Source organism: Erinaceus europaeus, chromosome 18, assembly GCF_950295315.1.
Source record: "Erinaceus europaeus chromosome 18, mEriEur2.1, whole genome shotgun sequence".
Lineage (NCBI taxonomy): Eukaryota > Metazoa > Chordata > Mammalia > Eulipotyphla > Erinaceidae > Erinaceus > Erinaceus europaeus.
The window spans coordinates 4,297,327-4,324,635 of record NC_080179.1 but is presented as its reverse complement, the minus strand read 5'-3'; the positions used below and the strand labels follow the sequence as shown (position 1 = coordinate 4,324,635).

The following is a 27,309-nucleotide window of genomic DNA, read 5'->3' as shown; positions in this document are numbered from 1 at the left end:
CACCCCCCTAGAACCTTTTAAAGGTAACATTCGATGATATGACTGGTTCAGTGTAAGTGCCTATGCTACGTATCACCTGCACACTTGGGTGTGAAACAGTCCAACTTAAGAAGCTCTCGTGATGTACTTGCCATCAGCAACACAGCCAAGGATCCTGTCACCGCTCACAGTTACACACACCCGTGGGGGTATGAGGTTCAAAGCCAACTCTCAACCACTGTGGAAAGCAGGACCATTTTATCCAAGGGTTACTGGCCTCATTTCCTGGCCTTTACATATAGAAAAAGAAGAGAAAGCAGAGACAAGGGGAGGGGAGGAAATGAAGGAAGGCAGACAGACCTCCTAGGAATATTTTAGATATTATCTGATGACGATTAGAACTGTGATCAGTGCTACAAAAAACTCCAAACCAAAGGCACGCACACAACACAAGGGCATATAAGTTATGTTTTAATGGTTTAACTTCTCACAGTACTTATATGACAAATCTGATTCCCTCTCAAAACAAACATGAAAGATAACATCCTAGAAGAGAATTGTTTATTTTTGCTCTTTTGGTTTTTTTGTTTGTTTTTTATTGTGATGACCGGCCCACTAGGAGCTGCTTCTCTCTAGCTTAAGATCCAATGTCTGTGTTGGCATAAGAGCTACTGGGAATTTTAACAAATTGTTTGCATATCATTCATAGAAATTTTGTGATTCCCAAACTCTCAGGAGGTGAGCATGATCACTGGTACATGTGAAACATATAGACCAATACAATATATATATATATAATCAGGTCAAACTGTAACCAAAATGATGTTAGAACTGTTGATACTTACAAATCTTATCAATCTTGATGGAAGATATACGTTCTTTGATTTTTTGAAATCAAAGATAATGTAAAAGCACAGACTGAATTAGCACATTTATTAAAAATAGCAAAGACCCTAAGAGTAAAAAGGTGCCAACCCAAACTAGAGACCCATAAAAGACAGACACACACTTGAAAGAGGAAAAACCATTTTAAAAAATAACCTGGCAGGGTGCCTGCTCTGCCAGTAACTTGTGTGAGTATTGCAGCCCTGGAGGAAGCTTTGAGGCTGTGAGCTCTCCATCTCTAAGAAGAAAAGGAAATATACCTGCCAACTTCTCAATGGGTAGGCATGGACTTGTTCGACAATTTAGGAAAAAAAAAACAAACTATGAGATTTGGCTCAGAAAGCAGTTTGCAATTTCTTTTATTATCTTTATTTATTGGATAGAAACAGCCAGAAATCGAGAAGGGGAGATAGAAAGGAGAGAGACACAGAGATACCTGCAGCCCTGTTTCACCACTTGTAAAGCTTTCCCCTTGCAGGTGGGGGCCGGGGGGCTTGAACCCAAGTCCTCTAGCCTTTTAACGTGTGCGCTCGACCAGGTGCGCCACCACCCGGCCCCCAGTTTGCAGATTTTCTATGTCCCTCATCATAACCCATATTTTAGTAAAAGGAAACTTCCCATTCTTTATGGTCCATGTAGCAAAGAAAAGGCCCAAGTTACATTTCTCCCCCCTTTGGGGAGGAGGCACTAATGGTTCACAGTGCAGTTGCTGACAGACAGACAGTTTCTCATCTCTCTGTGATAGGTGTCTGCAAAACATTCTGACTCCCAGTTAGATTTCTTCTTTTAAATTTTATTTATTTCCTTTTGTTGCCCTTGTTTTATCGTTTTGGTTATTATTATTGTTATTGATATCGTCATTGGATAGGACAGAGAGAAATGGAGAGAGGAGGGGAAGACAGAGGGGGAGAGAAAGACAGACACCTGCAGACCTGCTTCACCACTTGTGCAGCGACTCCCCTGCAGGTGGGGAGCCAGGGCTCGAACCGAGATCCTAATGCCGGTCCTTGTTCTTTGCGCCTTTTGCGCTTAACCCGCTGCACTACCGCCTGACTCCCTCTCCAGTTAGATTTTAAGAGAATCAGTTTACTGGCCACAGAGGTGACTCAGGAGGTAGGGTGACAAACTCGTATGTCTGGGACTCTGGGCTTGACCTCTTGTTCAGGGCACCTGTCGGTGGAGCTGTTCTCACTCATATGATTTTTTTCTTTTCCTCCAGGGTTATTGCTGGGGCTCAGTGCCTGCACCATGAATCCACTGCTCCATTCCCCCCCCCCTTTTGTTGCCCTTGTTGTGGTTATTATTGTTGTTGTTGATGTCGTTGTTGGATAGGACAGAGAGAAATGGAGAGAGGAGGGGAAGACAGAGAGGGGGAGAGAAAGACAGACACCTGCAGACCTGCTTCACTGCCTGTGAAGTGACTCCCCTGCAGGTGGGGAGCCAGGGGCTTGAACTGGGATCCTTAATTCGTTGCACCACGTGCGCTTAACCCATTGCGCTACCGCCTGACCCCTACGATTTTGTTTTGAACATCACTTTAACATTTTAACCTGTAGGTTGTTTTGCCACATTCACATATTTACTGGCTCATTATTTTGGCCTCCTTTCTTTGGTATCAAGGCCTGTAGCTACTCTTTCATTACAGAGAACACTGTAAGAAAACTCACAAAATCTGTTTTGTAGAAAATTGTTACAAACATACAGAACTAAAGGTGTGTGTGTGTGTGTGTGTGTGTGTGTGTGTCACACTAGGCCTTAACAAGGATAACTTCGCTCCTTCTGAGTTAACTCTTATTGTGGGGGGGAAGGAGTTAGAGAGGGAAGGAGGGGGAGAGAGACAAGAGACGGAAGGAGACAGATCATAGCACTGTTTCCTTTCTGGTCCTGGGTCTCAAACCCAGGGACCTCAAGCATGGCAAAATACACGCTCTACTAGGTGAGCGGTCTAGATGAGCTAGCCAACTCAATATCACAATGAATACTCTCAATTTCAACATAAAAAAATAACGTGTCAAAGTCTATTCTGATTTCTAATCCTTATATGTGTTGATAAAAGGCTTTATCAAAACTGAACATTGGAATCTTGGGAATTTCAAATTATAGTTATCAATAGTTGGCCATTATTTTTTTTTAAAAAAAAGGCACCCATATCATGATCCTGAGACAGTTAGAAGAAGACCTTCTCTTAGGCTCACCTAGAAGGGTCTTTTCTTCTATCTGAGTTGTAAACATAAGAGTTGGAGTTCTAGGCCCAGTGCTGTCTTAAGAGCTGTACAGTCCTGGACAATTTGTTTAACCCCTTAAAACCTCAATTCCCCCATACTAGCATTTTCCCAACATATGTTCCGAACAATATTAATCTCAAAACAGAGGAGTTCTGTGGTCACAGTAAGGCAACACAACGCTTCCTCACTGGGCACATTGCACTCAGTCCATTCACAGTATTAAAAGCTGTCCGCAGCTCTCAAAGGCCTCCATAGTTTGGGAAACATCTCAGATCTCTCAGCAATTACTTCTGTCAGAAACAGACAGAAGAGCTAAGCAGAGCCTTCAGACACAGGTGAGGACTTGATGCCCTGGTGTTGAGAAGCTGCCCTTTCAAACTGGCAATCAATGCCGTCTCCTTGCTTCTGAGGGAAGTCGCCCCTCAGGCAAGTGGCAATGATGCTCACACGATCTTGATGGTTACATGCAATGTGCAGCAGAAAACTCGGCCAGGAGAGTTCAGTCTCCCGCTTGCTTTTTCTCCACTGCAAAGGCTTTTGCCACTCGTAGTACCGTAGTTCTGTCCAGCTTTCTTACCCCCAAGGACGTTGCCCTTTGCCCACTTCCGGGTCCAGAATGAAGTCAGTGCTCAGGTGAGCTGTCAGGTACTCTGCGGGTTAAAGAGCTGCTCTTCCAAGAAGACGCCCCCAAGGCCGTACTGTTGTTCATGCAGACTCACTTCTTCAGGTGACAGGTGGCTTCCTCCGAGAACAAAGTCTGCAAATCTAATCAGTTATTTTTGTTGTAAAGGTTAATGTTATCACAGGAAAGCTTATTTGGAAGATAATATGTTCCCATGCCACGAATTCCCTTTAATTAAATTTAACTTCAAGAGAAGATGGCATTGACAGAGTGGGTGTAAAAACAGGGATGGCTTCTGTGATCCTTCAAGAGGTATTCGGGGAAAGGGCAGAGGAGTGGGCAGACATGAACACCGCGTGCTGCCAACCGCTCCCGCTCCCGCTCCCGCGGGCGGATTCCTTCTCCTCTCTCGTTCTAATTAGCTTAGACTCATTACTGATTCATTATCTCGGTACGTCAATAATGTCTCCCTCCAACTTTTACTTTGAAGAAGCTGTTATCTGATTAAGGCTATGGAGGAGGAAAAGTAGGAAGGGAAAAGATGTGTTTCCCGGTGAACTTTAAAAATCACGTGCCCAGAGGAAGGGGCGGCGGCGGCGCAGCGGGTTAAGCGCAGGTGGCGCAAAGCACAAGGACCGGCGTCAGGATCCCGGTTCGAGCCCCGGCTCCCCACCTGCAGGGGAGTCGCTTCACAGGCGGTAAAGCAGGTCTGCAGGTGTCTGTCTTTCTCTCCTCCTCTCTGTCTTCCCCTCCTCTCTCCATTTCTCTCTGTCCTATCCAACAACAACGATAGCAACAACAACAATAATAATAACAAGGGCAATAAAATGGGAAAAATGGCCTCCAGGAGCAGTGGGTTCATAGTGTAGGCAAAACCCTGCAAAACCCTGGAGGCAAAAATTAAAATAATAATAAGAAAATATGAAAAAGCATTTGCCCAGAAGTAGCAACATTTCCCATTTGGACTAGACACTGCTTTGCCTAGCTTGAACCAGGAAGCTCTGCTTGTGTGTACTCTTTCACTCTCCATTTCTGCCACTGTCTCTCTAAAAAACAAAAATAAAAGCCATTTGCCACACTGAAATGAGAAATACGGGATCCCCCTCCCCACCCCCCCCATATAACGCCTTTCTTCTATAGGTTAACGTTAAGGCCTCTCGTGTCAGACACATCAGATCAATACCGGTTCTGGGTCAGCAGTTCTACAGTTCAGACACTACAGTTCAGAAAAGGGCCCCTCATGGCTTCCACACCATCTGTTCCCAGGGAAGCTTCTGTGTCCAGACTAAAGTATCTGTAGCAGCTTTGAAAATTTTAATTATTGGGTGGAGGTAGATAGCATAATGCTTATGCAAAGAGAATTTCATGCCTGAGTCTCCAAAGACCCGGGTTCAATCCCCCACACTACCAGAAGCTAGAGCTGTGCAGTGTTAAAAACATATATTTAAAATATATATATACATGTATATATATTATTACTACTATTGCTGTTGTTACTACCAGAGTCAGCACTGGGGCTCAGTGTATGATGAATTCGGCCATTGCTTTTTCAGTTTCTTCTTTCTTTTACTTGATGGGATTGAGAGATATTGAGAGGGAAGAGGAAGAGAAGAGAGGAAGCTTCAAGCGGACTTGCATTGGGGGAAATAGCGCCAAGGTGGCTCTTCGTGTGTTTAAAGGCTGCTCACACATAAACCCAACAAAGAATTGAGGAGAAAGCACGATTTCAGGAATTTTACATTTTATTCCGGGAAATTGAGAACACCCACATGTTGGAGTTCACATGGGCCCTAAGAAAGGGAGAGGGAAAGACAGAGAAAAAACACCAGCCATTTACTCCCATGTTGACAGTCTGCCTGGCAGAGCTCAACCACGCCTGTAATACCAGGTCAGAGAAGCTTCCAAGCCCGGCCTTCACTTGCCTTTGAAGCCACACCCACACCTGTTACCTGTCCCACTGCCCTGTGCAACACCTATTTCCTTCCCCAACAATGTGGGAAACATGTGTGCCTGGGGAACATGTGTTCTGGTGTGGTGATGCAGCCTCAGTGTTCCTCCAGGTACTTCCTGTTAATTTCCTGGCCTCAATAGACTTTTTTTTTTTTTTAAAGAAGACGCAGAGAAAGAGAGAGACAGAGATGGAGAAAGGTTGACCACAGCACCACAGCTTCCTTTCAGCGCAGTAGAGGACAGGCTTGAACCTGAGTCATGCATCTGGCAAAGCAGCACACTAAGTGAGCTACTTGCCCAGCCCAGGGGTGAAGCGTCCCCCCTGCAGGTGGTGGGAGTGGGGGGATTGAACCCCGGGTCCTTCTGCATGGTACTGTGAGTGCTGCACCAGATGCATCACCACGCAGCCCCTGGGTGTCACTTACTTTTTTGGAGACTGGAGCCTGGCCACGGCCAGCCAGGAAGGGAAGTCAGGCCTGCGGCAGGCTTGGCGCAGCTCCTCCAGGGCGCCCGTGGTCTCGGCGTCCGCCTGTTCCCGGTACTCGTCTTCAGTAAGGTATTTAAACTGCGGCTTTGCTGGAGGGAGCCATGTCTTCATTCTCCTAGAACGTGCAGCGTTTGAATCACTTTATTCCCTGACAAGGGGGGGTCGTCACACCTCCAGGATTTCACTGTCTCAAGGCACTTTTTCATTCAGATAGAGTGACAGAAAGACTGACCACGGGGAAGGGAGAGAGAGACATCACACTATCAGGGAACCCCGTGTGGTGCCAGGACTGGAGTCCGGAGAGGCGCCCTTCTCTGCTCATTCCACTTCATTTATTGCTGTGAGGGTTACTGCAGGGGCTCAGCGCCTGCAGGACAAACCCACTGCTCCCACTGGCCACTGTTTCCTTTCCTGCAATTTTATTTCTTCTATTTGATTTGATTTGATAGAACAGCGAGAATCTGAGAGGGGAGTGGGGAAGAGAGAAGGAAAAAGAGACCTGCAGCCCTGCTTCACTGCTCATGAAGCCTCTTCTGGGCAGGGAGGGAGCGGGGGCTCGAGCCCGTGTCCTTGCGCCTGTGAATGTGTGCGCTCAGCTGGGTGGACCACTGCCCAGCCCCTCTATTTCATTTTATTTCTTTTTTTAAAAACTTTATTCATTTATTAGATAGGACAGAGAGAAATTTAGAGGGGATGTGGATACAGAGGGAGAGAGACAGAGAGACACCTGCAGCCCTGCTTTACCTCTTGTGAAGCTTCCCCCCTGCAGGTGGGGACCTGGGACTTGAACCTGGGTCCTTGTGCACTGTCATGTGTGCGCTTAACCAGGTGCGCCACCGCCTGGCCCCTATTTGTTTGTTAATAGAGACAGAAAAACGGAGAGGAAAGGGGAGTAGTGTAGGAAAGAGAGTCACCTGCAGGACTGCTTCAGCGCTTATGAAGCCTCCCCACTGCAGGCGGACTGTAAACTTGAACTGGATCCTGGTGAAATGTAAAATCCACACAGGCAAAGAAGGTAGGGGGAGGAGAGAGAAGGGCTGCACATGGAGGACTCTCCCTTCAGCCTTCCAGTGCCCTGGCAGAAGCCTTGGCAGGTTCTCCCCCTGTGCACCTTGAGTGACTGTTTGTAACCAGTTTGAGAAGGAGAAAAAGCTGGTGACCGAGGCAGAAGTTGTCCAGGCCTGGTAGGAATCACCTGAAACCCTTGATGAGAAATAAACATGACTCTCTACCCTCCACCTGGCCTTGGTCTCGTTCTCTGGCCACTTCTGAACTGTGGCACTCAGAGCCGACACACAGACGTTTCTCTAGCGCGGGAGCCTGGTAACGTGTCTCTCTCTCTCTCTCTCTCTCTCTCTCTCACCAGCCAAGCCCAGAAGCAAGTCTTTTAAGACCTGGATTCATCTGCCACTCAACTCTCCAGACAGAAAAAGCAGGATTTCCGGGATAACATTGCCACCTAGTGGCGTTCATTCTGACTAATCCTGAGAGGAGGAGTCAATATGGAACAAGACTTTGTATGTACAGTAATATCACAACAATTCTCCCTTAGCTACAAGCTGAAGGGCTTGTGATTGGACTGTCTATCCCGACCAGTAGTCTTCAAGGGGAAAGACTCCTAGAAATGGCCATGGAAATAAGACTTTAAAAATGTCATACCAGAGAGCTGAGCAGTGCTCTGGTAACATAATATAACATAACATAACATAACATAACATAACATAACATAACATAACATAACATAACATAACATAACATACATAACATAACATAACATAACATAACATAACATAACATTAGTAAAATAAAATAAAACAGAAAAAGGTTATACCGGGTTCGAGCCCCTTCTCCCCACCTGCAGGGGGAAATCTTTGCAAGTGGTGAAGCAGGGCTGCGGGTGTCTCTGTCTCTCTCCCTCTCTGTCTCCCTTTTCCCTCAGTTTCTGGCTGTCAGGTCTGGCAAGGCAGGGCCCCGTGGCAACACGCAGCTCAGGCGTGGCGGCCCACCCTGTCCCGAGAGGCCACAGCAGCAACCCACCTGGCAGCATCCCTCGCTCACTCAGTACCTGCCGGATGTACAGCATCTTGAGCTCCTGCCGAGGAAGCTAGTGCAGTGCTAAGACATGTGGGGTTCCCTCCCTGCATTCCAGGGAGGCTTAGGCCGGATTCCTTAGCGGGGCTCAGGATGCAGTCCCCTGCCCGCACCCAGCCTGGTCACCTGCCTCAGGGTGGCACAAGCGGGGTTCCCCCCCTGCCTGGAAGCCTCTTCCCCACACACCACCTGGCTGCTTCGATTCAGTAAGATGCATCCCAGTAGTAATTCCTCCAGGAACTTCTCCGTTTTCTCTATTTCTTTTTATTTTCTTTTATGTACTGGATAGAGACACCAAAAATCAAGAGGAATGGGGAGATAGACAGCAAAAGAGAGACAACTGAAACCCTGCTTTACCACTCACAAAACTTTCCCCCCTGCAGGTAGGGATGGGACTTGAACCCAGGTCCTAGCGAATTGTTATAACATGTGCATTCAATAGGTGCACCACCACCTGACCCAAGCTTGCTTTCTTTTTTTCTTTTTTTTTTTTTCTTACCAGAGCACTGAGCTCTGGCTTATAGTGGTGTGGGGAATTGAACTGGAACTTTAGAGCCTCAGGCATGAAAGCTCTTTGCATAACCACTATATCTACCCCACCTTTTTTTTTTTTTTTTTTTTGTAGCCTGAGTTTTCTCTATTTCTAACAGCCCTTCTGGAAGGCCTACTTGAACCCTGCAGAGACACAGAGAGGCACGTCTGGGACTCAACAAGTGTCCCCTCAAGGACAGGGCTGCCTCCTTCATCTGTACACCTGACAAAGGAGGAGCAGAGATGCAGTGACAGCGGAGGAAAATCATAACGTTGAGATGAGTTGCTTCGCCAGCCTGCACTTTCCAAAGGCCAAAGTTCTAACTTAATGCCAGAGAGAAAGAAAACTCCTAAGTATAAATATTATAACGTCTTCTAATCACTCATGATTCATTTTTGTTCCTTAACTCTTATTCCATAAGCTTCCTAGAGACCTCTAATGCGGTCTTGAACCCTACTGGAAGGAAACACTGAATCAAAGGATACATTCTAGTCCTTCTAGAGCCCAGGTAATCCTGCGGCGCCCTTAGTGGATGGTGAGTGAGCTGTGATTGGCAATGCACCTCAGGAAGATGAAATGAAGGATGTGGAGCCACCAAGGTGGGGTCAGGAGCTTGCCTCCGCCCTCCCCGGAGGGAACTCTCCAGGTGAAATGCAGCCAATTATATTATGAGCAGGAAAGAACAAAAATTCCCAGCCTTTAAGGAAACCAGACTTCGCACGCAATGGGAGGCTTGCGAGCAGAATACGCACCAGCTTACGTACCTGAAAGCTTTCCGTGGGAATCGCAGAACTCTGGATGACAGCATGAGGATCCCAACTGCGTATGCCAGCGGAGCCATGGTGATTCCGGAACAGACCAGAAGCAGGGAGAGGAGCCGCAGAGTCCACGCCAGAAGGTTTCTGCTCGTTGCCTCCACAAGAGGCCCATGCTTGTAACAAACAGCAAAACTGACAAGTCCAACTGTCAAGAAATAGCCTGCAGAAGGATGCAAAAGATTAACATGAAACAGAGTAGCTGGACAGAAAACGTGGCACAGCCTTGGCTTGGAGCTGAGAGCAAAACAGAACAAACAAACAAACAAAACACCCTCTCATCTGTGTCTCCTTTTTCCCAAAAGTAAAGCTGAGAATGGGCTTGTTGTTCTTTCGATGTGAACTACTAGGCTGAACATTTTTTGCCATTAAGGATGTAGGATAATAACTTATCATCTACAGGAGTCCAGAGCTCTCAGTGGGAAAATGTTTCACGGTGACTGGGGCCAAAAGTAAGTCTCCGTTTATGTTGCAGTCTGCTATGAGCTCTGCTTTTTAGTCGTTACTTTCTGGTCAGAGTGGAAAACATAGTCTTACAGTAGAGGGTTAAGACTATTGCCCTTGAGTTCAGTTCTTAGTTTTCAGGTCACCAGGGGCAAAAGGATGAGTCCCTGGGTCCGACTGCAATTAAATGTGAAGTGTACATGGTTCCTGGCATATTTCAACAGCAAGTTTTCATTTGTATCCAAACAAGTCTTAGCATCCAATTTCCAGTTCACAGAAAGGCAAGGGAGAGAGGAACACATTACATTAGACCACAAGAGAATCAAGAGAGAAATCCAGAAAGTAGGACGGTATAGAGGACAACCAGCGTATCTCTTCAGAACATCACTGTGCTGGGGAAGAAAAGAAACGTTACAGATGAAACGGACTGAAAGGACCAAACAGAGACAAAACGAGGCCTGGGTCTACAGCCTGGTCTGTACAAACCAAGCATGAAGACCACTTGGGAAGTCTGAAAAGGGCCTGAGTAACGGATGACTGTATGCACTTTAGAGGATTCAACAAGGATTTAGGCAAAGAGGGAAATACTCTTGGTTTTATAGACGTGTGCTGAAGTGTTCAGGGAATACACTCTATCTACAATGTACTTTTAAATGCTTTAGCGGAAGATGGAAAATGAGAGGCCAGGGAAGTGGCTGAGTTGGTAACAAGGGTGGTTCCTTCACAGGCTTGAGGCCCAGGGTCCAGAGCCTGGCACCACATATGCCACAATGGACTGGTGATTTGCTCGCTCGCTCTCTCATAAAATTAAAACTTTTTTTAAAAAAAGGGGGGGGGAATAAAAAAAGAGCTAGTACAAAGCACAAGGACCCACATAAGGATCTGGGTTCGAGCCTCCAGTTCCCCACCTGTGGGGGGGGGGGATGCCTCACAAGCAGTGAAGCAGGTCTGCAGGTGTCTTTCTGTCCCCCATCTCTCTCAATTTCTCTCTGTCCTGTCCAATAAAATGGAAAAAATGGCTGCCGAGAGCAGTGGATTCGTAGTGCAGGCACACAGCCACAGCAACACCCCGGAGGCAAAAAAAGAAAAAAGAAAAGAAAAATGAGCTAAAAATATAATATCTTTGAGTAAAATTTTTTAAAATTCCCAATTCCAACAGCCCTAAGCAGTGAAGCTTCACTTTTGGAATGTGAGACAAGAATGGTGGATTTCTTAACATTTTTTCAAAAGTCAGATAGCACTTATCACTTTTCATTGTGAATGCATTAAGACAGAAAGGAAGAGCTGCCCTTTCTTCTAGCGTTTGCCCTTCTTCCGTAGCCAGTCAACAGCGTCAGGTTGAGCCTGATGTCAAGTTTCGAGACCTCCTTTGAATCTGGAGAGGTGGCAGTCGTTGACTATGTGGGTCATAGTCTGTCTGGAGCCACAGGGGCAGTTCGGGTCGTCTCTGGCTCCCCAGCGATGGAACATAGCGGCGCACCGGCCATGACCTGTTCGGTAGCGATTGAGGAGGGCCCGATCATAACGTGCTAGGTCAAAGCCGGGTTGACGCCTGCAGGGGTCTGTGATGAGGTGTTTGTTCTTGACCTCAGCTGACTGCCAGCTCTGTTTCCAAGAGACTGGAACAGAGAAGTTCAGTGTAGGCGTAGGGGACCAGATTGGGTGACGAGACGTCAAGCGCTAGACAGGGTGGGCGAAGATCTCCGCGTATATTGGCAGGTCCGGTCGGGCGTAGACGTGGGAAATGAACTTAGATGATGCCGCATCCCGACGAATATCTGGAGGGGCGATGTTGCTAAGAACTGGCAGCCATGGAACCGGGGTGGAACGGATGGTTCCAGAAATTGTCCTCATGGAGGAATATAATTTGGAATCGACCAAGTGGACATGGGGGCTACGGAACCATCCTGGGGCACAGTATTCTGCAGTGGAATAGCATAATGCCAGAGAGGATGATCGCAGTGTGGCAGCGCTCGCGCCCCATGAGGAGCTGGCCAGTCTTGCAATGATGTGATTCCTCGCGCCCACCTTTGCTGCAGTTTTTATGAGATGTTCGTGAAATGACAGGGTGCGATCGAGAGTAACACCAAGATAGACTGGCTGGGCTTCATGCCGGATTCTCGTATCGCCAAGCTGCACATTAAGCTCACGCGAGGCCGAGGCGTGGTGTAGATGGAAAACAGATGATACCGTTTTTGCAGTGCTAGGGATTAGTCGCCATTTTTTGCAGTCATCAGATATCAGAGACATGTCTTTCGTGAGTGTTTCCTCGAGGATGTCGAACTTGGATGCCTGAGTTGCACAGCAGATGTCATCGGCGTAGATGAACTTCCTTGAAGAAGTTTCTGGGAGGTCATTGATGTAAATATTAAATAGAGCCGCCCTGTAGAGCATCTTTAATAGTCACTCAGCAAAACAGGAAAGTAGACTTGTCTCTATAGCCGTGGGGAGTACTCAGGGAATAGCCTTTGGGAGTCCCATCTCTGGTATTATGTGTGTCAGTGATCTGACTGTTCTCTCTCTCTCTCTCACCAGTAATAATAATAACAATGATAACAATGGCATATTGAGTCAAAAGGAACAAATGCTTTTTGCACCTTTGATCACTATAAGAAAATATGAAAAGTTCCATAAAGAAACAGTCCAAAAGGAGCTCTAACAAAGTGAAGTACAGCTACTGGAAAAACATTATTATTATTTTTTAACTTACTTTTTTATTTTATTTATTTATTACCTTTTGTTGCACTTGTTGTTTTATTGTTGTTGTTACTGATGTCGTCATTGTTGGATAGGACAGAGAGAAATGGAGAGAGGAAGGGAAGACAGAAGAGGAGAGAAAGACAGAGACCTGCAGACCTGCTTCACCGCCTGTGAAGAGACTCCCCTGCAGGTGGGGAGCCGGGCGCTCGAACCGGGATCCTTAAGCCAGTCCTTGCACTTCGCACCACCTGTGCTTAACCTGCTGTGCTATAGCCCGACTCCCAGAAAAACATTATTTTAACAGTGCTTTTCCTTAGTCCACAATGAAAATTCAGATGCTAGAAAGAAACATATAAAATGAAAGACTCCAGTTGTACTCCTCAATCTTACTACTGGCAGAAATTGAGAGAGAGAGAGTATTTCGGTACACTTGATTCCGGGGATCAAACTTGGGACCTCAAGACTGAGATTCCCACACTCTACCCACTGCACCACCCCCTGGGTTGGCAGACAGAACTTTCTTGAAGAAAACAGTTCACCTACCTAATATATACGTCCTGCTTTCACTAGTCAGCCACTTCAGCTCTTCAATCAACCGGCACATGATATAAACTGAGGCCGACCAACAGCCAACCATTAGGGCCCAAAAGGTGCTATACTGCGTGTGCAAGAGAATGAATGACACGTTGTTTGGTTTTGTTTTTCCCTTTGGTTCATCCACTCTCATCGAAATAGAAAAAAAATAAATAAATAAACCCTTTGTATTGGAAACATCCATGACAGAACAGAATCGATGTCAATTTGACATAGTCTCTAAAGTCTCATAGAGGACTAGTTCATGAGCCAGCAGCAACAGCGTTCCGTAGGAGCTTCCTGGAATGCAGACCCTGAGGCTCAGCTGTGGGTCCCTAAATAAGGATCTACATTTCAGAATATGCCCAGGTAACTAACCTGCATGAGCGTTCAAGCAGGAGAAAAACTGTCAGGAGAACTGTCGGAAAGAGTACGTTTATCTCCAAATAATGTCAGTGCTGCAAGCTGTAGCCAAGAACTCACAGCACTGTCAGCTCAGGACATTTTCTGTCCTTGGGGAAAAAAAAATGTGGGAGCTTCTTTTACTGCAGGCATTTAATAAGTCGAATAGTAATGATGTAGCAGTGCTATCTCCCTGGACCTGATGGCTCAGTGCTCCGTGTAATTCCTCAAATCACTGAGGTAAAAGAAATGTCCAAGTCACCGTGTCAGGGCTGGGAAGACAGAGCGACGGTTATGCAAAAAGTTCCCCATGCCTGAGGCACCGAAGGTCCCAGGTTCAAAACAAAACAAAACCCAGCTAGGATGGACTAAGACCCAGGTTTAAGCCTTTGGCCCCCATCAACAGAAGGGAAGCTTCATAAAGCAGTGGAAAAGGATGCAGGTGTCTCTCATTCTCCCCGTCTCTCACCCTATTTTTCTCTGTCTCTATCATAATAAAAAATTTAGAGCAGGGAGATAGTTTAATGGTTCTGCAAACAGACTCTCATGCCTGAGGCTCCCAGGTCCCAGGTCTCAGGTGTAATCCACACACCACCATCAGGCAGAGCTCTGGTGGAAAAAAAAAAAAAAAAAAGAAATCTTCACTCCAGCAGACAACCAGCTCCATCCTGTTACACATAAGAAAACCACGTGACTGGGTTGTAGCTCTCCAGTCAAGGCCACATATTATCGTACACAAGGGCCTGAAGCCAAGGCCCTCATCCCTATCTGCAGGTGAGAGTCTCTGTCAACAGGGGAACTGCTGCAGGCATCTCTCCTCTCTCCCTCCTTCTCTCTCTCTCTCTCTCTCTCTCTATCTATATAGCTCTTATATTCTGCCAAAGGGGGGGGAAGACAGTTGCAAAAAAAAAAAAAAAAGGAAGAAAAACATTGCTCTCACTCTCAAAAAAAGATAAATACATACATACATACATACATACATACATACATACATTTTTAAATAAAGTGACTTCCCAGGATGGTGACTCAGTGGGTAACACACATTCCTTGTCTGTCTGAGGTTCAAAATCCCTGACTCTGTGTATGACAGAGTGCTCTGGTCTCTGTCTCTGGTTTCTGTCTCTCTCAGATAAATGTATCAATCATTTTTAAATTACCTTGAAAATAAAAGGGTCTAAAAAAAAAAGATACCATCAACAAGCTCAATATTTATCCCCATACAGAGTACCAAAAGTTTGGTCTCCAGATACACTGTAAAGTCAACTGACAATTGATAGAATGCTGAAATTTGAACTGGGAGCTAACACAATCAGCATGAACTGATGTTCGATTTTTTATGTCTCTAGGGTCATGGGTTCCTTGTAGCCACTGCACGTAGTATGCCTACCTTAGGAATGGACTTTTTCACCAGCAGCAGGACAAAGACAAGTGTCATCAAAATACCCAGTACAGTCCCTGAAGAGTAGTAGAAAAGAGGGCTCCTGTTCAGACAAGCAAACAGACACCAGGTCAATGCCTAACACGCCCCTGGTGCAACACCCGGTTCACTTGATGTCCACAGTCACAGAGACTGTGAAGAAGAAAAATTCAGAAGATAGCCCCAGTTCTTTGTTATACACGTTAAAAAAGAAGGAGGAGGAGGAGGAGGAGAAGAAGAAGAAGAACGTATTTGAGATTTACAGTAAGTAGTTTGACACTAATTCCAAACAGAATTTCTGAGTTAGTCTGTATTCAGAGTCTGAGTCAACAATCGTTACTGAGGACCAGTCTTGCAGTAGGATCTTTTTTTATATATTTATTTATTTTATTTATTCCCTTTTGTTGCCCTTGTTGTCTTACTGTTGTAGTTATTATTGTTGTTGTTATAATGTCGTCATTGTTGGGTAGGACAGAGAGAAATGGAGAGAGGAAGGGAAGACAGAGGGGAGAGAAAGACAGACACCTGCAGACCTGCTTCTCACCTGTGAAGCGTCCCCTTGCAGTAGGATCTTATTCGAGAGCTTAAATGCATTTATAATAGCTCAGTGAGACAGCTATGCATACCTAATTTTTTAAAAAAATTTATTTATTCCCTTTTTTGTTGCCCTGGTTGTTTTATTGTTGTAGTTATTATTGTTGTTGTTAACGATGTCTTTGTTGTTGGACAGGACAGAGAGAAATGGAGAGAGGAGGGGAAGACAGACAGGGGGAGAGAAAGAGAGACACCTGCAGACCTGCTTCACTGCCTGTGAAGAGACCCCCCCCTGCAGGTGGGGAGTCGGGGGCTCAAACCGGGATTTTCACCCTGGTCCTGTGTTTTGCGCAACCTGTGTTTAACCTTTAACCTGCTGTGCTACCACCCGACTCCCTCATACTTAATTTTCACAGCAAAGGGAAAGGAGACACCAAGAAGTTAAAGACACCCCCCCCCCAAGTTGCTATCTGCTAACTGGGGGACTCAAGCTTTCAGTCCAGCTCCTGAGTCTAAACTTCATTCTCCAGGTTCTAGAAGCAACATCTAGTTTACAAGGGCATCGGGCGGTGGTGCACCTGGTTAAGCGCACACAGGTGCACGAGGACCCAGGTTCAAGCCCCCACTCCCCACCTGCAGGGGAGAAGCTTCACGAGCGATAAAGCAGGGCTATAGGTGTTCTCCCTCCCTCTCCCTCTATCTCCCCTCCCCTCTCAATGTCTCTCTGTCCTGTCCAAGAAAATAGAAAGGAAGAAAAAATGGGAGCTGGGAGCTGTGGATTCAAAGTGCTGGCACTGATAACCCTGGTGGTAATAATAATAATAATCTAGTTTATAGACACCGGAGATGACATGTAATACAACTGATTGCACGACAGGAAAAGTGCAGAAAGGAACAATGCTAAGAAGAGCAAACTTGAATAGGCAAAGTGCTACTGGAAAGACATCCCACTTTTTGCTTGTAGTTAATAATCAGTTACAAGATGTAAGTTACAATGGGCAGTCCCAACACCACACCCACCACCAAAGTTCTGTATTCCTCCCTACCCTCCCACGGACGTTCATTTGTCCTGAAAGAAGTTGTCTGACACAAGATATCGGGACAGTGTATTTAGTCAGGAATCTGGTGTTTGTTAAGTTCAACCTCTATAGCATGTTTGATACAGTGCTGACAGCGAAATCACAAGTCTAGGGGAAGGTGGCACACCAGAGAGAAATCAAGGCATCTGGCAAGAGTTAGCTCCTTTACTTGAGAAGAATAAAAGAATGTACCTCAATATATAATATACAATAATGCATGTGAAAACACGGTAATATCAACAATCATGATAAACATATAATTGCTACTGGTTGCAAAGTCCTTTCAAGCACCATATTCAAGTCTACTGTTTGCAAAATCCAAAACAAAAACTGCCAACTAGTGAGGAAATCATGAGCACAGAGTCAGAAACATGCTATGCTCTTTGTTTTTGTTTTGTTTTGTTTTGTTTTTTGAGTTACAAAAGAAGAGGAGGATAGAATGCAAAGAGACTCTCATGCCTGAGGCTCCTGGGAGTCCCACAATCAATCCCCCCGCACCACCATAAGCCAGAACTGAGCAGTGCTCTGGTAAAGGAAAAAAAAAGGAAGGAAGGAAGGAAGGAAGGAAGGAAGGAAGGAAGGAAGGAAGGAAGGAAGGAAGGAAAAAGGAGGGGAGGGGAGGGGAGGGGAGGGGAGGGGAGGGAAGGGAAGGGAAGGGAAGGGAAGGGAGGAAAGAAAGATGGTTCTGCAAAAGACTTTCATGCCTGAGGCTCTGAGCTGCGAGGTTCTATCTCCAGCACCATCATAAGCCAGAGAAGAGCAGTGCTATGATAAAAATCAAATAAATAAGTAGATATTTTCCTCTGCATTTCTTTTTCATTGAAATAAATCATTTTTTTCAAAAAGCAGACAATGAATACTTACCGACTCAAAGTCTCGGCGTAATAGAAGAGAGAAACCCCTGCCACAAACATAAGGAAGAGTCTGAAATCCACAACTGGAAGGAAACACACACGCCACAAAGATGTCGTATCCAGGTATTATTCCGTGAAAGAACAAATTGATTGAAATGTCATTCCCCCCAAAAAAAACAACAAGCCCAGAACATCAAATATGCTAACGGCAGACTTACTGTTTCGATTTACACTTAATGTATAAGGAACTATCTTCTCCCCAGGCCTCAGAGAAAAACACATCGTCGCTTCATATGGATTGACGACGATGGTTATTTCATTAGACTCTCTGGGTGGCCAGAAGTTACGAGCCAGACATCTGATAAATGACGGGATGGATTCCGGATACTGGCAGTGATGTCTTTCTGTGATATAGGTAATGCTGAGCAGACCTTGGCTGGCAATGTGGACCTGGAAGACCAGAACAAACAAGTCTATAAATGCAGAGGTGAAGCCTCCGACCTTTGAAAAATCATGAGCAGAGGGAAGTGAGGAGAGGACCAGGCTGGCCGAGCAGTAAGCTCACAGACATTTATGCCAGCTTTCTGATCCAGGGGCTGGGCCACAGATGTGTTTAATCCAAATACACACAGGAGCACACTTTCTTTTTTAATTAAGTTTTTTATTATCTTTACTTATTGGATATTGATAGCCGGAAATCAAGGTAGGAGAGGGTAGGGGAAATAGCGAAAAGGAGGGAGAGAGAGGGAGAGAGACAGAGAGACACCTGCAGCCCTGCTTCACCACTTGCAAAGCTTTCCCCCTGCAGGTGGGGACCGGGGGCTTGACACGCTGTAACATCTGCCGCCACCCAGCCCTCTGGAGCACACTTTGCTAAAGTGAATTTTTGCCGAGTGGTGACTGATTGGATTCCATCTTCGAGAAGATTATGATGACTAAGGGACATGTTAAAAAAAAAAAAAGGATGAGAAAGTACTAGGTAGGAAACTCCTTGGTGATGCGGGTAGTGAGAAGAAGGTTTCTCTCTACTGTCTCTTGCTGTGATGGAGGGACGTGCTTCCTTCCGGACCACCAGAATCCGTGTAAGACAAGCTTCTCGCCAGATTTCCCCAAGGATCAGGAAGCAGCATGCTTTGCCTCCAAATACAGTGGTTCATCTATTTCCTCAGCCTAGAACACTCTTTCTCCACATACCTTCTCTGTGCTCACTGTCTGCACTGAAATCTTTCTCAAATGCAACTTAAAAATAAAAATTATTGGAGGTTGGGCAGTAGCTCGGCGGGTTAAATGCTCGTGGCGCAAAGCGCAAGGACCGGCGTAAGGATCCCAGTTCGAGTCCCCGGCTCCCCACCTGCAGGGGAGTCGCTTCCCAGGCGGTGAAGCAGGTCTGCAGGTGTCTGTCTTTCTCTCCCCCTCTCTGTCTTCCCCTCCTCTCTCCATTTCTCTCTGTCCTATCCAACAACGACAACAACAACAATAATAACTACAACAATAACAAGGGTAGCAACAAAATGGGAAAAAATGGCCTCCAGGAGCACTGGATTCATAGTGTGGGTATCAAGCCCCAGAAATAACCCTGGGGGGGGAATAAACAAACAAAACATTATCTTCATTTTAAAAAATATTTTTATGTATTATTGGATAGAGACAGAAAAATTGAGAGGGAGGGGGAGACAGAGAGGGAGAGAGTCAGAGAGACACCTGCAGCCCTGCTTCACCACTTGTGAAGCTTTCCCCCTGCAGGTGGGGACCAGGGGCTTGAACCCGGGTCCTTGTGCACTGCAACCTGTGTGCTCAACCAGGTGTGCCACCGCCTGGCGCTTAAATGCAACTTTGTCAAGGAGAATTATGCCTGCCTGAATACTCCCCCTTTTTGAATAGTATAATTTGCCCCCACACCCCTACTTATCTTAAAATTTTGAGGTAGCATTTACTAGCTTTATAAACTCCTTCTCTGCATTTGTGGATAACCCCTCCACCCACCAGCCCAGTAGTGAAAACACCAGCAGAGTGGGGACCCGGCTTGCTCACTGATGGAGCCTCTACGTCCTGCATGGTTCCAGCACTCAGGTGCTGACTGGAGACATGCCTGTGAAATGCTGAGGAAAGTACAACATTCCAGGGGAGAGGAGGTAACTCCAGAACTTTCTACAGAGGAGCCTGGATCAGTAATTCATTTGAAAAGCAGACGTCTGAACCACGATGAGCCACGTCTGAACGGCAAGCAGACCATCCTTACCCAGGCCACGCAGACCATATCTGGAGGGCCGTGGACCAGGGCTGATGAAGAGTGGGGGTCTCCTGACAGCCCTTTTCTCCAACAGCCACCGCATGTGCCTCCCAACTCAGTGGCCTTCTGCCACCCAAAAACCACTTCATTGTCCTTGAAATACAACTCTTCAGTCCCTGTTTCTAGAGACGTGAGGAGGTAGTCCAGGAGGTGGCACAGTGGATAAAGCATTGGACTTTCAAGCATGAGGTTCTGAGTTCAATCCCTGGCAGCACATGTACCAGAGTGATGTCTGGTTCTTTCTCTCTTCTCCTATCTTTCTCATGAATAATAATAATTAAAAAAAAGGGGGGGGGTCGGGCGGTGGCGCAGTGGGTTAAGCGCATGTGGCGCAAAGCGCAGGGACCGGCGTAAGGATCCCGGTTCGAGCCCCCGGCTCCCCACCTGCAGGGGAGTCGCTTCCCAGGCGGTGAAGCTTGTCTGCAGGTGTCTGTCTTTCTCTCCCCTTCTCTGTCTTCCCCTCCTCTCTCCATTTCTCTCTGTCCTATCCAACAACAAATTGCATCAACAAGGGCAATAATAATAACCACAACGAAGCTACAACAAGGGCAACAAAAGGGGGAAAAATGGCCTCCAGGAGCGGTGGATTCATGATGCAGGCACCGAGCCCAGCAATAACCCTGGAGGAGGAAAAAGAAAAAGAAAAAAAAAAGACAGGAGAAAGTGGACTCTTACCTGCACAGTTGACCAAATGTATTTCCATTCTAGTTGGGACTTTGGATGGTAGCAGTAACAGTCTGACTTAGAGGTCTTCACTAAATCCATTTCCTGCAGAACTTTACAAGCTGAAACTGAGAAATGAAAAAGAAAATAGATTTCTGAAGTTGCCAAGAACTGTATCTTTTTTTTCCTATTCACAGTGATAATGGGAGATGTTCTTTTTTATTTTTTTTTGTTGCCCTTGTTTTTTGTTTTTTTTTTAATCATTGTTGTGATTATTATTCTTGTCATTGATGTTGGATAGGACAGAGAGAAATGGAGAGAGGAGGGGAAGGAGATGTTCTTATATTCTGTGGCTAATAAATTATACTATTATAGTTTATTATAGTTATATAATAACTATGCAATATATATAATAAATGATGACCTCCATGGTGTTTATAGTCCTTCATTCTATCCAACCTAAGAGGGAGCAAATAAAAATTATAGCCTGGTGCCAATTCTTTTATTTATGTGTTTGTTTTTTTCTGGGTTCCCTCTGGGGCTCCCCGCCTGTATGTCTCCACCCCTTTCAAAACACCCCCTTTCTTTCCCTTTTCTAGAACAGTAAGACAGAGAGAGCAGAACAGATGCCACCGATCCACTCATGGAAGCTTCTCCATGAGCGCGTTCACCTGTAGTGGCCAGGGGCTCACACCTGGGTCTTCTCCCAGGATAACATGTTACAATGCACAAGGACTGGGGTTTGAGACTCTGGTCCCCACCTGCAGGGGGAAAGCTTTTCGAGTGATGAAGCTGTGCTGCAGGTGTCTCTCTTTCTCTCTCTCCCTCTCTGTCTCTCCCTACCCTCTCGATTTCTGGCTGTCTCTATCCAATAAATAAAGTTAATAAAAATTTTTTTGGGGGGGAGTTGGGCTGTAGCTCAGCGGGTTAAGCACAGGTGGCACAAAGCATAAGAACCGGCATAGGGATCCCAGTTCGAGCCCCCCGGCTCCCCACCTGCAGGGGGGTCGCTTCACAAGCGGTGAAGCAGGTCTGCAGGTGTCTATCTTTCTCTCCCCCTCTCTGTCTCCCTCTCCTCACTCCATTTCTCTCTGTCCTAGCCAAAAATGATGACATCAATAACTACAACAATAAAAAAAAACAAGGGCAACAAAAGGGAATAAATAAATATTTTTAAAAAATGAAGTATTCTCTTAGAAAAATTTAAAAAAAAAAAGGAAGTGAAATCAACAGTCTTTGAAGCTTTATAGCTGTGGGAGAGCAATGACATGAAATCAATATCCTGGTGAAAGTGGTGCGGCTTCTGACCCAGCTGAGGCAATAAGAGCAGTTGGCTTCTGCAGAAAAAGGGTTGGTCTTGGACGCAGTAGGCTGACGAGGGCAGGTGATAACAGGTAGGGTCACAACTCAGGAGAAGCCTGGCTGGCCACAGAAGTAGACACACTCACAGGTCGCTGTGTGTTCTGGTGCCACGACTGTGTCTACTGTAAACCATGAATCCCCCAACAAAATACACGTGTTAGATGTGATATAGAAACTATACGACACATACAGAAACTATACGACGCCTGGTTGAGCACACACACTACAGTGCACAAGGACCCAGGTTCAAGTCCCCCACCCCTACCGGTCCCCACCTGCAGGTGGTGAAGCAGGGCAGCCGGTGTCTCTCTGCGTCTCTATCTCCCCTCTCCTCCCAATTTTTGTCTCAATCCAATCATAAAAAAATAAAATGAAAAATAAATAAAAATAAAATTCAACATAGTGCCATATATATGTGGAGAGAGAGAAGGGGTGCTGGATTTAGATAGTAAATGTGGTGAATGCCACACACAAAAAAAACTAAATAGTGATGGGACCCATTTTATTCTAGGGCTGCAGCTGTATTTGAACTTAAAGAGAAGATGAAAATCAGACATTTTTTGGATACAGGATGGGGTGTCACCATCGCCTCTGCTCAGGAGGAAAGCAGAACAGGTGACTCCCACGGCCACACAGAGAAACGGGTACGCAGCCCCTAACTCCCCTAACTGACTAAAGTGTGGTCAGCTGTCTCTCCTGAAGCCTGAGCAGCCTGTCGCACCAGAGCTGATGAAGGATCAGGCAAGCCAGAGATGCTACTGGATAGTCCAGAAGGTCGCTGTCCTTGCTAGAAGCATCCTTAGCATGGAGCTGGAGAAAGTGAAGGCAGCCTTGGGGAAAGGTTGCCGGGAAAGTCTACCATTTCCTGGACACCTACATAGAAGCCAGAAAGCTCCCAATGGGGCAGGCTTGGTGCACCAGAGTGAACATGCTCCCATAAACGAGGAACTGGGCTCAGGCCTGTGGCCCCCACGGACAGTGGAGCAGTGCTATAGGTGCATCTCTGTCTCCTCCTTCTCTCTCTCTCTCTCTTTCTGTCTGTACTAGAAAAAGAAAAAAAAATGGCCACCAGGATTGATGGAGTTATAACGCAGGCACCAAGCCTCCGTGGTAACACTGATATATGGCAATAAATAAAGAGCGAGCTATTTCAAAAGATACTAGCCAACTGACAGAGTCTGATGCAAATACAGGTATCCAGAATTAAGAGGCAGTTAGTTCTTAAAAAAGGGTTAAGGTACTCATGACCACAGAATGTGAGCTCAGACCTACAGAGATGCAGAGGTCACACAGGCTCCTAAGCTGAATGTGGGCCCCAGATCACATCCAATTGATGGGGTTTACAGTCAACAATATTTATACCCCTTTCCCATATTAGGGAGCTACTCTCTTCCCTGATCCAGCTTTCTGGTCCTTTTTCCAGCCATGACATCATCTCCCCAGACAATAACTTGGATCCACCTGCATATCAGATTTCAAGCTCAGGTTAAAACTAACATAGTCATGGGCCCTTTGGAATATGCCTACTAGCTATCCTCAAAACAGAGTCCCCAAAATCTTCATCTGCACTATTCCAGCTTTTAGGTTCATGATTAGTCAACAATTTGTTTGGCTTTGTATGTTAACTCTCTTTTCAGCCACCAGGTTCCAGATGCTACCATGATGCCAACCAGACTTCCCTGGACAGACAACCCACCCAATGTACCTTGGAGCCCCACTTCCTCAGAGCCCTGCCCCACTAGGGAAAGAGAGAGACAGGCTGGGAGTATGGATCCACCTGCCAACACCCATGTTCAGCGGGGAAGCAATTACAGAAGCCAGACCTCCCACCTTCTGCACCCCACAGTGACCCTGGGTCCACACTCCCAGAGGGATAGAGAATAGGAAAGCTGTCAGGGGAGGGGATGGGATACGGAGAGCTGGTGGTGGGAATTGTGTGGAGTTGTGGTCCTCTTATCTCTTTAAAATGTCAGAACACAGACCCTTTCTTTGCCAAGAACTCCTCAAGGAATCCCATCACATCCACAATAAACTTCACCCTCCTTCGCAAGGACCCATGCCCTTCTGTCTTTTTCTTTTTTTTAATATTTTTATTTGTTATTGGATAGAAACAGAGAGAAGTTGAGAGGGGAGGAGAAGACAGAGACACACACACACAGAGAGAGACAGAGCGACACCTGCAGCCCTGCTTCGCCAGTCATGAACTTTTCCCCCTGCAGGTGGGAACCAGGGGCTTGAACCTGCATCCTCAGAAACGGCGATGTGTGTGCTTGACCCGGTGAGCCCCCGCTGGGCCCGCGCACATGTCTTTTCTCCTTCACTTTCTATCCTCCTCAGCTGTTCCAGTCACACGGGCTCTGCTGTCTTCAACATGCCCAATCCACCGCAGGCTCCCGACTCAACACTTTCCTGGCTCACAACCCGCTTCCCCCAATCTCGGCAGAGTTTGCCCCTTCCAGTGATTTATGTGTCGGGAGGGCCTTCACTGACCACACTGTCTGGAATAGGACCCTCCGACCATTCTCACCAGCTTTCTTACTCCTTCCTTTTTTTTCTCTGCCTACCACTTTTATACTTGTTAGCTAATACGCTTAACTCTTTGTGAAGTGCCCAGTAGCTAAGGAAGGGAGTGTGTGTGTGTGTGTGTGTGTGTGTGTGTGTGTGTGTGTGTGTTGTAATTTGAGAGGACTCAGGAGTTATTCAGGCATGTGTAGTCAAGTCAGTAAAAGCTTGGTTAATCTTTGTGAAAGCTAGACCAGTACCAGCTGGCCCCATAGAAGGAGATGCACTCCTGTGCTCCCCTAGAAGAAACCCAAGTAACGTGACACCCTCCCTCCACCTGCTGCCTCTGACTGTCCTCCAGCGGGTCACAGCAGGCTGGCCCAGACTTGGAGGGTCCCCACTGCATGCAGGGCTGTGTGAACTCAGGACACACTTTTAGATCAGAAAATACTGATTACCATCTAATGCAAGTCTCTTGTGTTATTGATAGATCCAACTTTTAAAAGTCTCACCAGCTATTTGATCTCAGGAGTTTTCTTTCTAAAAATTTTTCCCCTTTTGTTGCCCTTATTATTTATCATTGTTATTATTGTTGTTGTTGTCATTGTTGTTGGATAGGACAGAGAGGAGTCTAGAGAGGAGGGGAAGACAGAGAGGCGTGGGAAGCCTGCAGGTGGGGAGCCGGGGGCTTGAACCGGGATCCTTATGCTAGTCCTTGGGCTTCTCACTGTGCGCTTACCACGCTATGCTACCGCCCCCCCCCCCCCCAGGAGTTTTCTTAAGACCAAGGAGCAACAGCAGCTTTTAGACTTAGTTTAATCCAGAGACTCAGCAGCGCAGTGTCACTGGGACACCAGAGGCTCCATGGAGCTTCACAATTCCCGCGGTAATCCCTTTTTTCTTGGAATGCCATGTGTTGGCACAGAGCTAGAAAGCCGCCATTTCTTCTTAGCAGCGGGCACTGTGAATGGCTCAGGCATAACAGAAACTCTGGTGAGCAGTCATGCGCACCGATGATTAATCAGTAGAGAGGCGACTGTTAACGCTAACTTGTGACTCAAAAACGTGGAAACTATGGGTCTGCAGCCAGAGCAGACACACGCTTTCCACGTCTGATGCTCCAGCTCAAGACCTCTTCTCCATAAACGAATCTGGGAGGCAGAGAGACAGAGACAGACAGACAGAGACAGACAGACAGAGAGAGACTGGCTGCCGTGAGTGACCGATTCATCCTGCAGGCACCAACACCCACTGATAACCCTGGTGGCAAAAAAAAAAAAAAGTTCACAGACACCAATAGGTGAGGAAACATTGGAAACTATTCAGCAGTAGGACTAGGGAGATGAGCAGAATGGTTATGCAAAAAGACTTCGTGCCTGAGGCTCAGGAATTCCAAGATCAATCTCTCCAGCACCACCTTAAACCAGAGCTGGGCAGTGCACTAGTGAAATAATAATAACAATCAAACAAACAACTATTCAACAATAAACACTCATTTCACTGATTAGGAAACAATGGCTTTCGAGGAGCCTGGTAGAGAGCGATTCCAGGATTTACAGAATTCTCCGGACGTTCCTTAAGCTCACAACAAGGTCACAGGCCAGCTCTGGAATTAAATCCGAGTTTCTGGACTTCATCTGAAAGCGCTCCACGAACACACCCAATAGCACTGCAAACAGCTTCCACTCCTTGCTCCCTCTCACAATATTCAGCATGACAGTAACCCTGCAAGTACCAGTCCTGTTTTGTTACCCGTGGTGTGACTCGGGGGTCACAGACTTAGTCAAGATCTGGGGAAGGCTGGTCTGAGTCCAGAGCCAAAGTGCTAAAGGAACTGCGAGCACATCATCTCAGCGCCCAGGGCTCCTCTGGGCTTCCCTCCCCGGGGGAGAGAACCAGGGTAGCTGTGGGCTTGCAGTTTCTCTTCTGCTAGCCGGCCCTCCTCCACCGACTGCCTCTGACAGGCCTCCAGTAACAGCATAGTGGGCTGATCCAGGTTTGGATCGTCTCCGCTGCACGCAGGACACGGGTTCAAGCCCCTGGTATCCCACCTGCAGGGGGGAGTGAAGCCCGGCTGCGGGTGTCTCTCTCCCTCTCTATCTCCTCTCCCTTCTCAATTTCCCTCTGCCCCTATCCAAAAATAAATAAATAAAAATTGGGAAGTCGGGCGGTAGCACAGCGGGTTAACCGCACGTGGCGCAAAGCGCAGGGACCGGCAGAAGGATCCCGGTTCGAGCCCCCGGCTCCCCACCTGCAGGGGAGTCACTTCACAGGCGGTGAAGCAGGTCTGCAGGTGTCTGTCTTTCCCTCCCCTTCTCTGTCTTCCCCTCCTCTCTCCATTTCTCTCTGTCCTGTCCAACAATGGCGACAGCAATAACAATTTTTTTAAAAAGGACAACAAAAGGGAAAATCAATATTAACTAATTTAAAAAAAAAATTTAAATTGAGTGGCTTCCATTTAAAAAGAGAGAAATGGTTTTCAAAACGTGCACACATCCCATTGGGAGACGAGGATCGGCGCTGCCAGCGGCTCAGGCAGGCAAACCGAAACATCTCTGAGTTCCTGCAGCTTCCCTAGGAGAGAGAACCCGGCCCCAGTTAGCAGAAATCTGGGCTCCGGTGCCAGCCTGGAGCCCGGGAAAACGGGGACGGAGAGGGCCGCCTCCTGCCCGCCCACGGGCGGAGCCACCCCGGGAAGGAAGCGCCCCGCCAAGGCGCGAGGGGCGGCCGCGAACCCGCAGCCCCGAGAGCAGCGCGAGCACGCGGTTACCTGACAACGGCGCCGCCGCCTCTTCCCGGCGCACCGCGCCCAGGGCCAGCGTGGCCCCGAGCAGCGGCCAGAGCAGCGGCCACCGCATCGCGCAGAGGCCTCCGCCGCACAAGGCCAGGCCCCCGGGGAAGCG

At 46.9% G+C, this 27,309-nt stretch overlaps 1 protein-coding gene across 2 annotated transcripts; it reads right to left on the bottom strand.

Moving 5' to 3' along the window:
• Positions 1 to 437: 437 nt before the first annotated feature.
• NEMP2 (nuclear envelope integral membrane protein 2) lies at positions 438 to 27,309 on the bottom strand. 2 transcript variants are annotated; one of them, XM_016190775.2, is made up of 9 exons: positions 27,177 to 27,309; positions 20,555 to 20,670; positions 17,808 to 18,039; positions 17,600 to 17,672; positions 15,093 to 15,186; positions 13,274 to 13,388; positions 9,536 to 9,749; positions 6,087 to 6,263; positions 438 to 3,854 (listed from the first exon to the last, which is right to left on the bottom strand). In XM_016190775.2, exons 1-9 carry the CDS (start codon positions 27,262 to 27,264, stop codon positions 3,731 to 3,733), a joined length of 1,233 nt encoding a protein of 410 aa, XP_016046261.1. In that variant the 5' UTR covers positions 27,265 to 27,309; the 3' UTR covers positions 438 to 3,730. The 2 variants fall into 2 exon arrangements, with proteins under 2 accessions (XP_016046261.1, XP_060033556.1); XM_060177573.1 differs by lacking the exon at positions 438 to 3,854 and adding an exon at positions 4,829 to 5,501.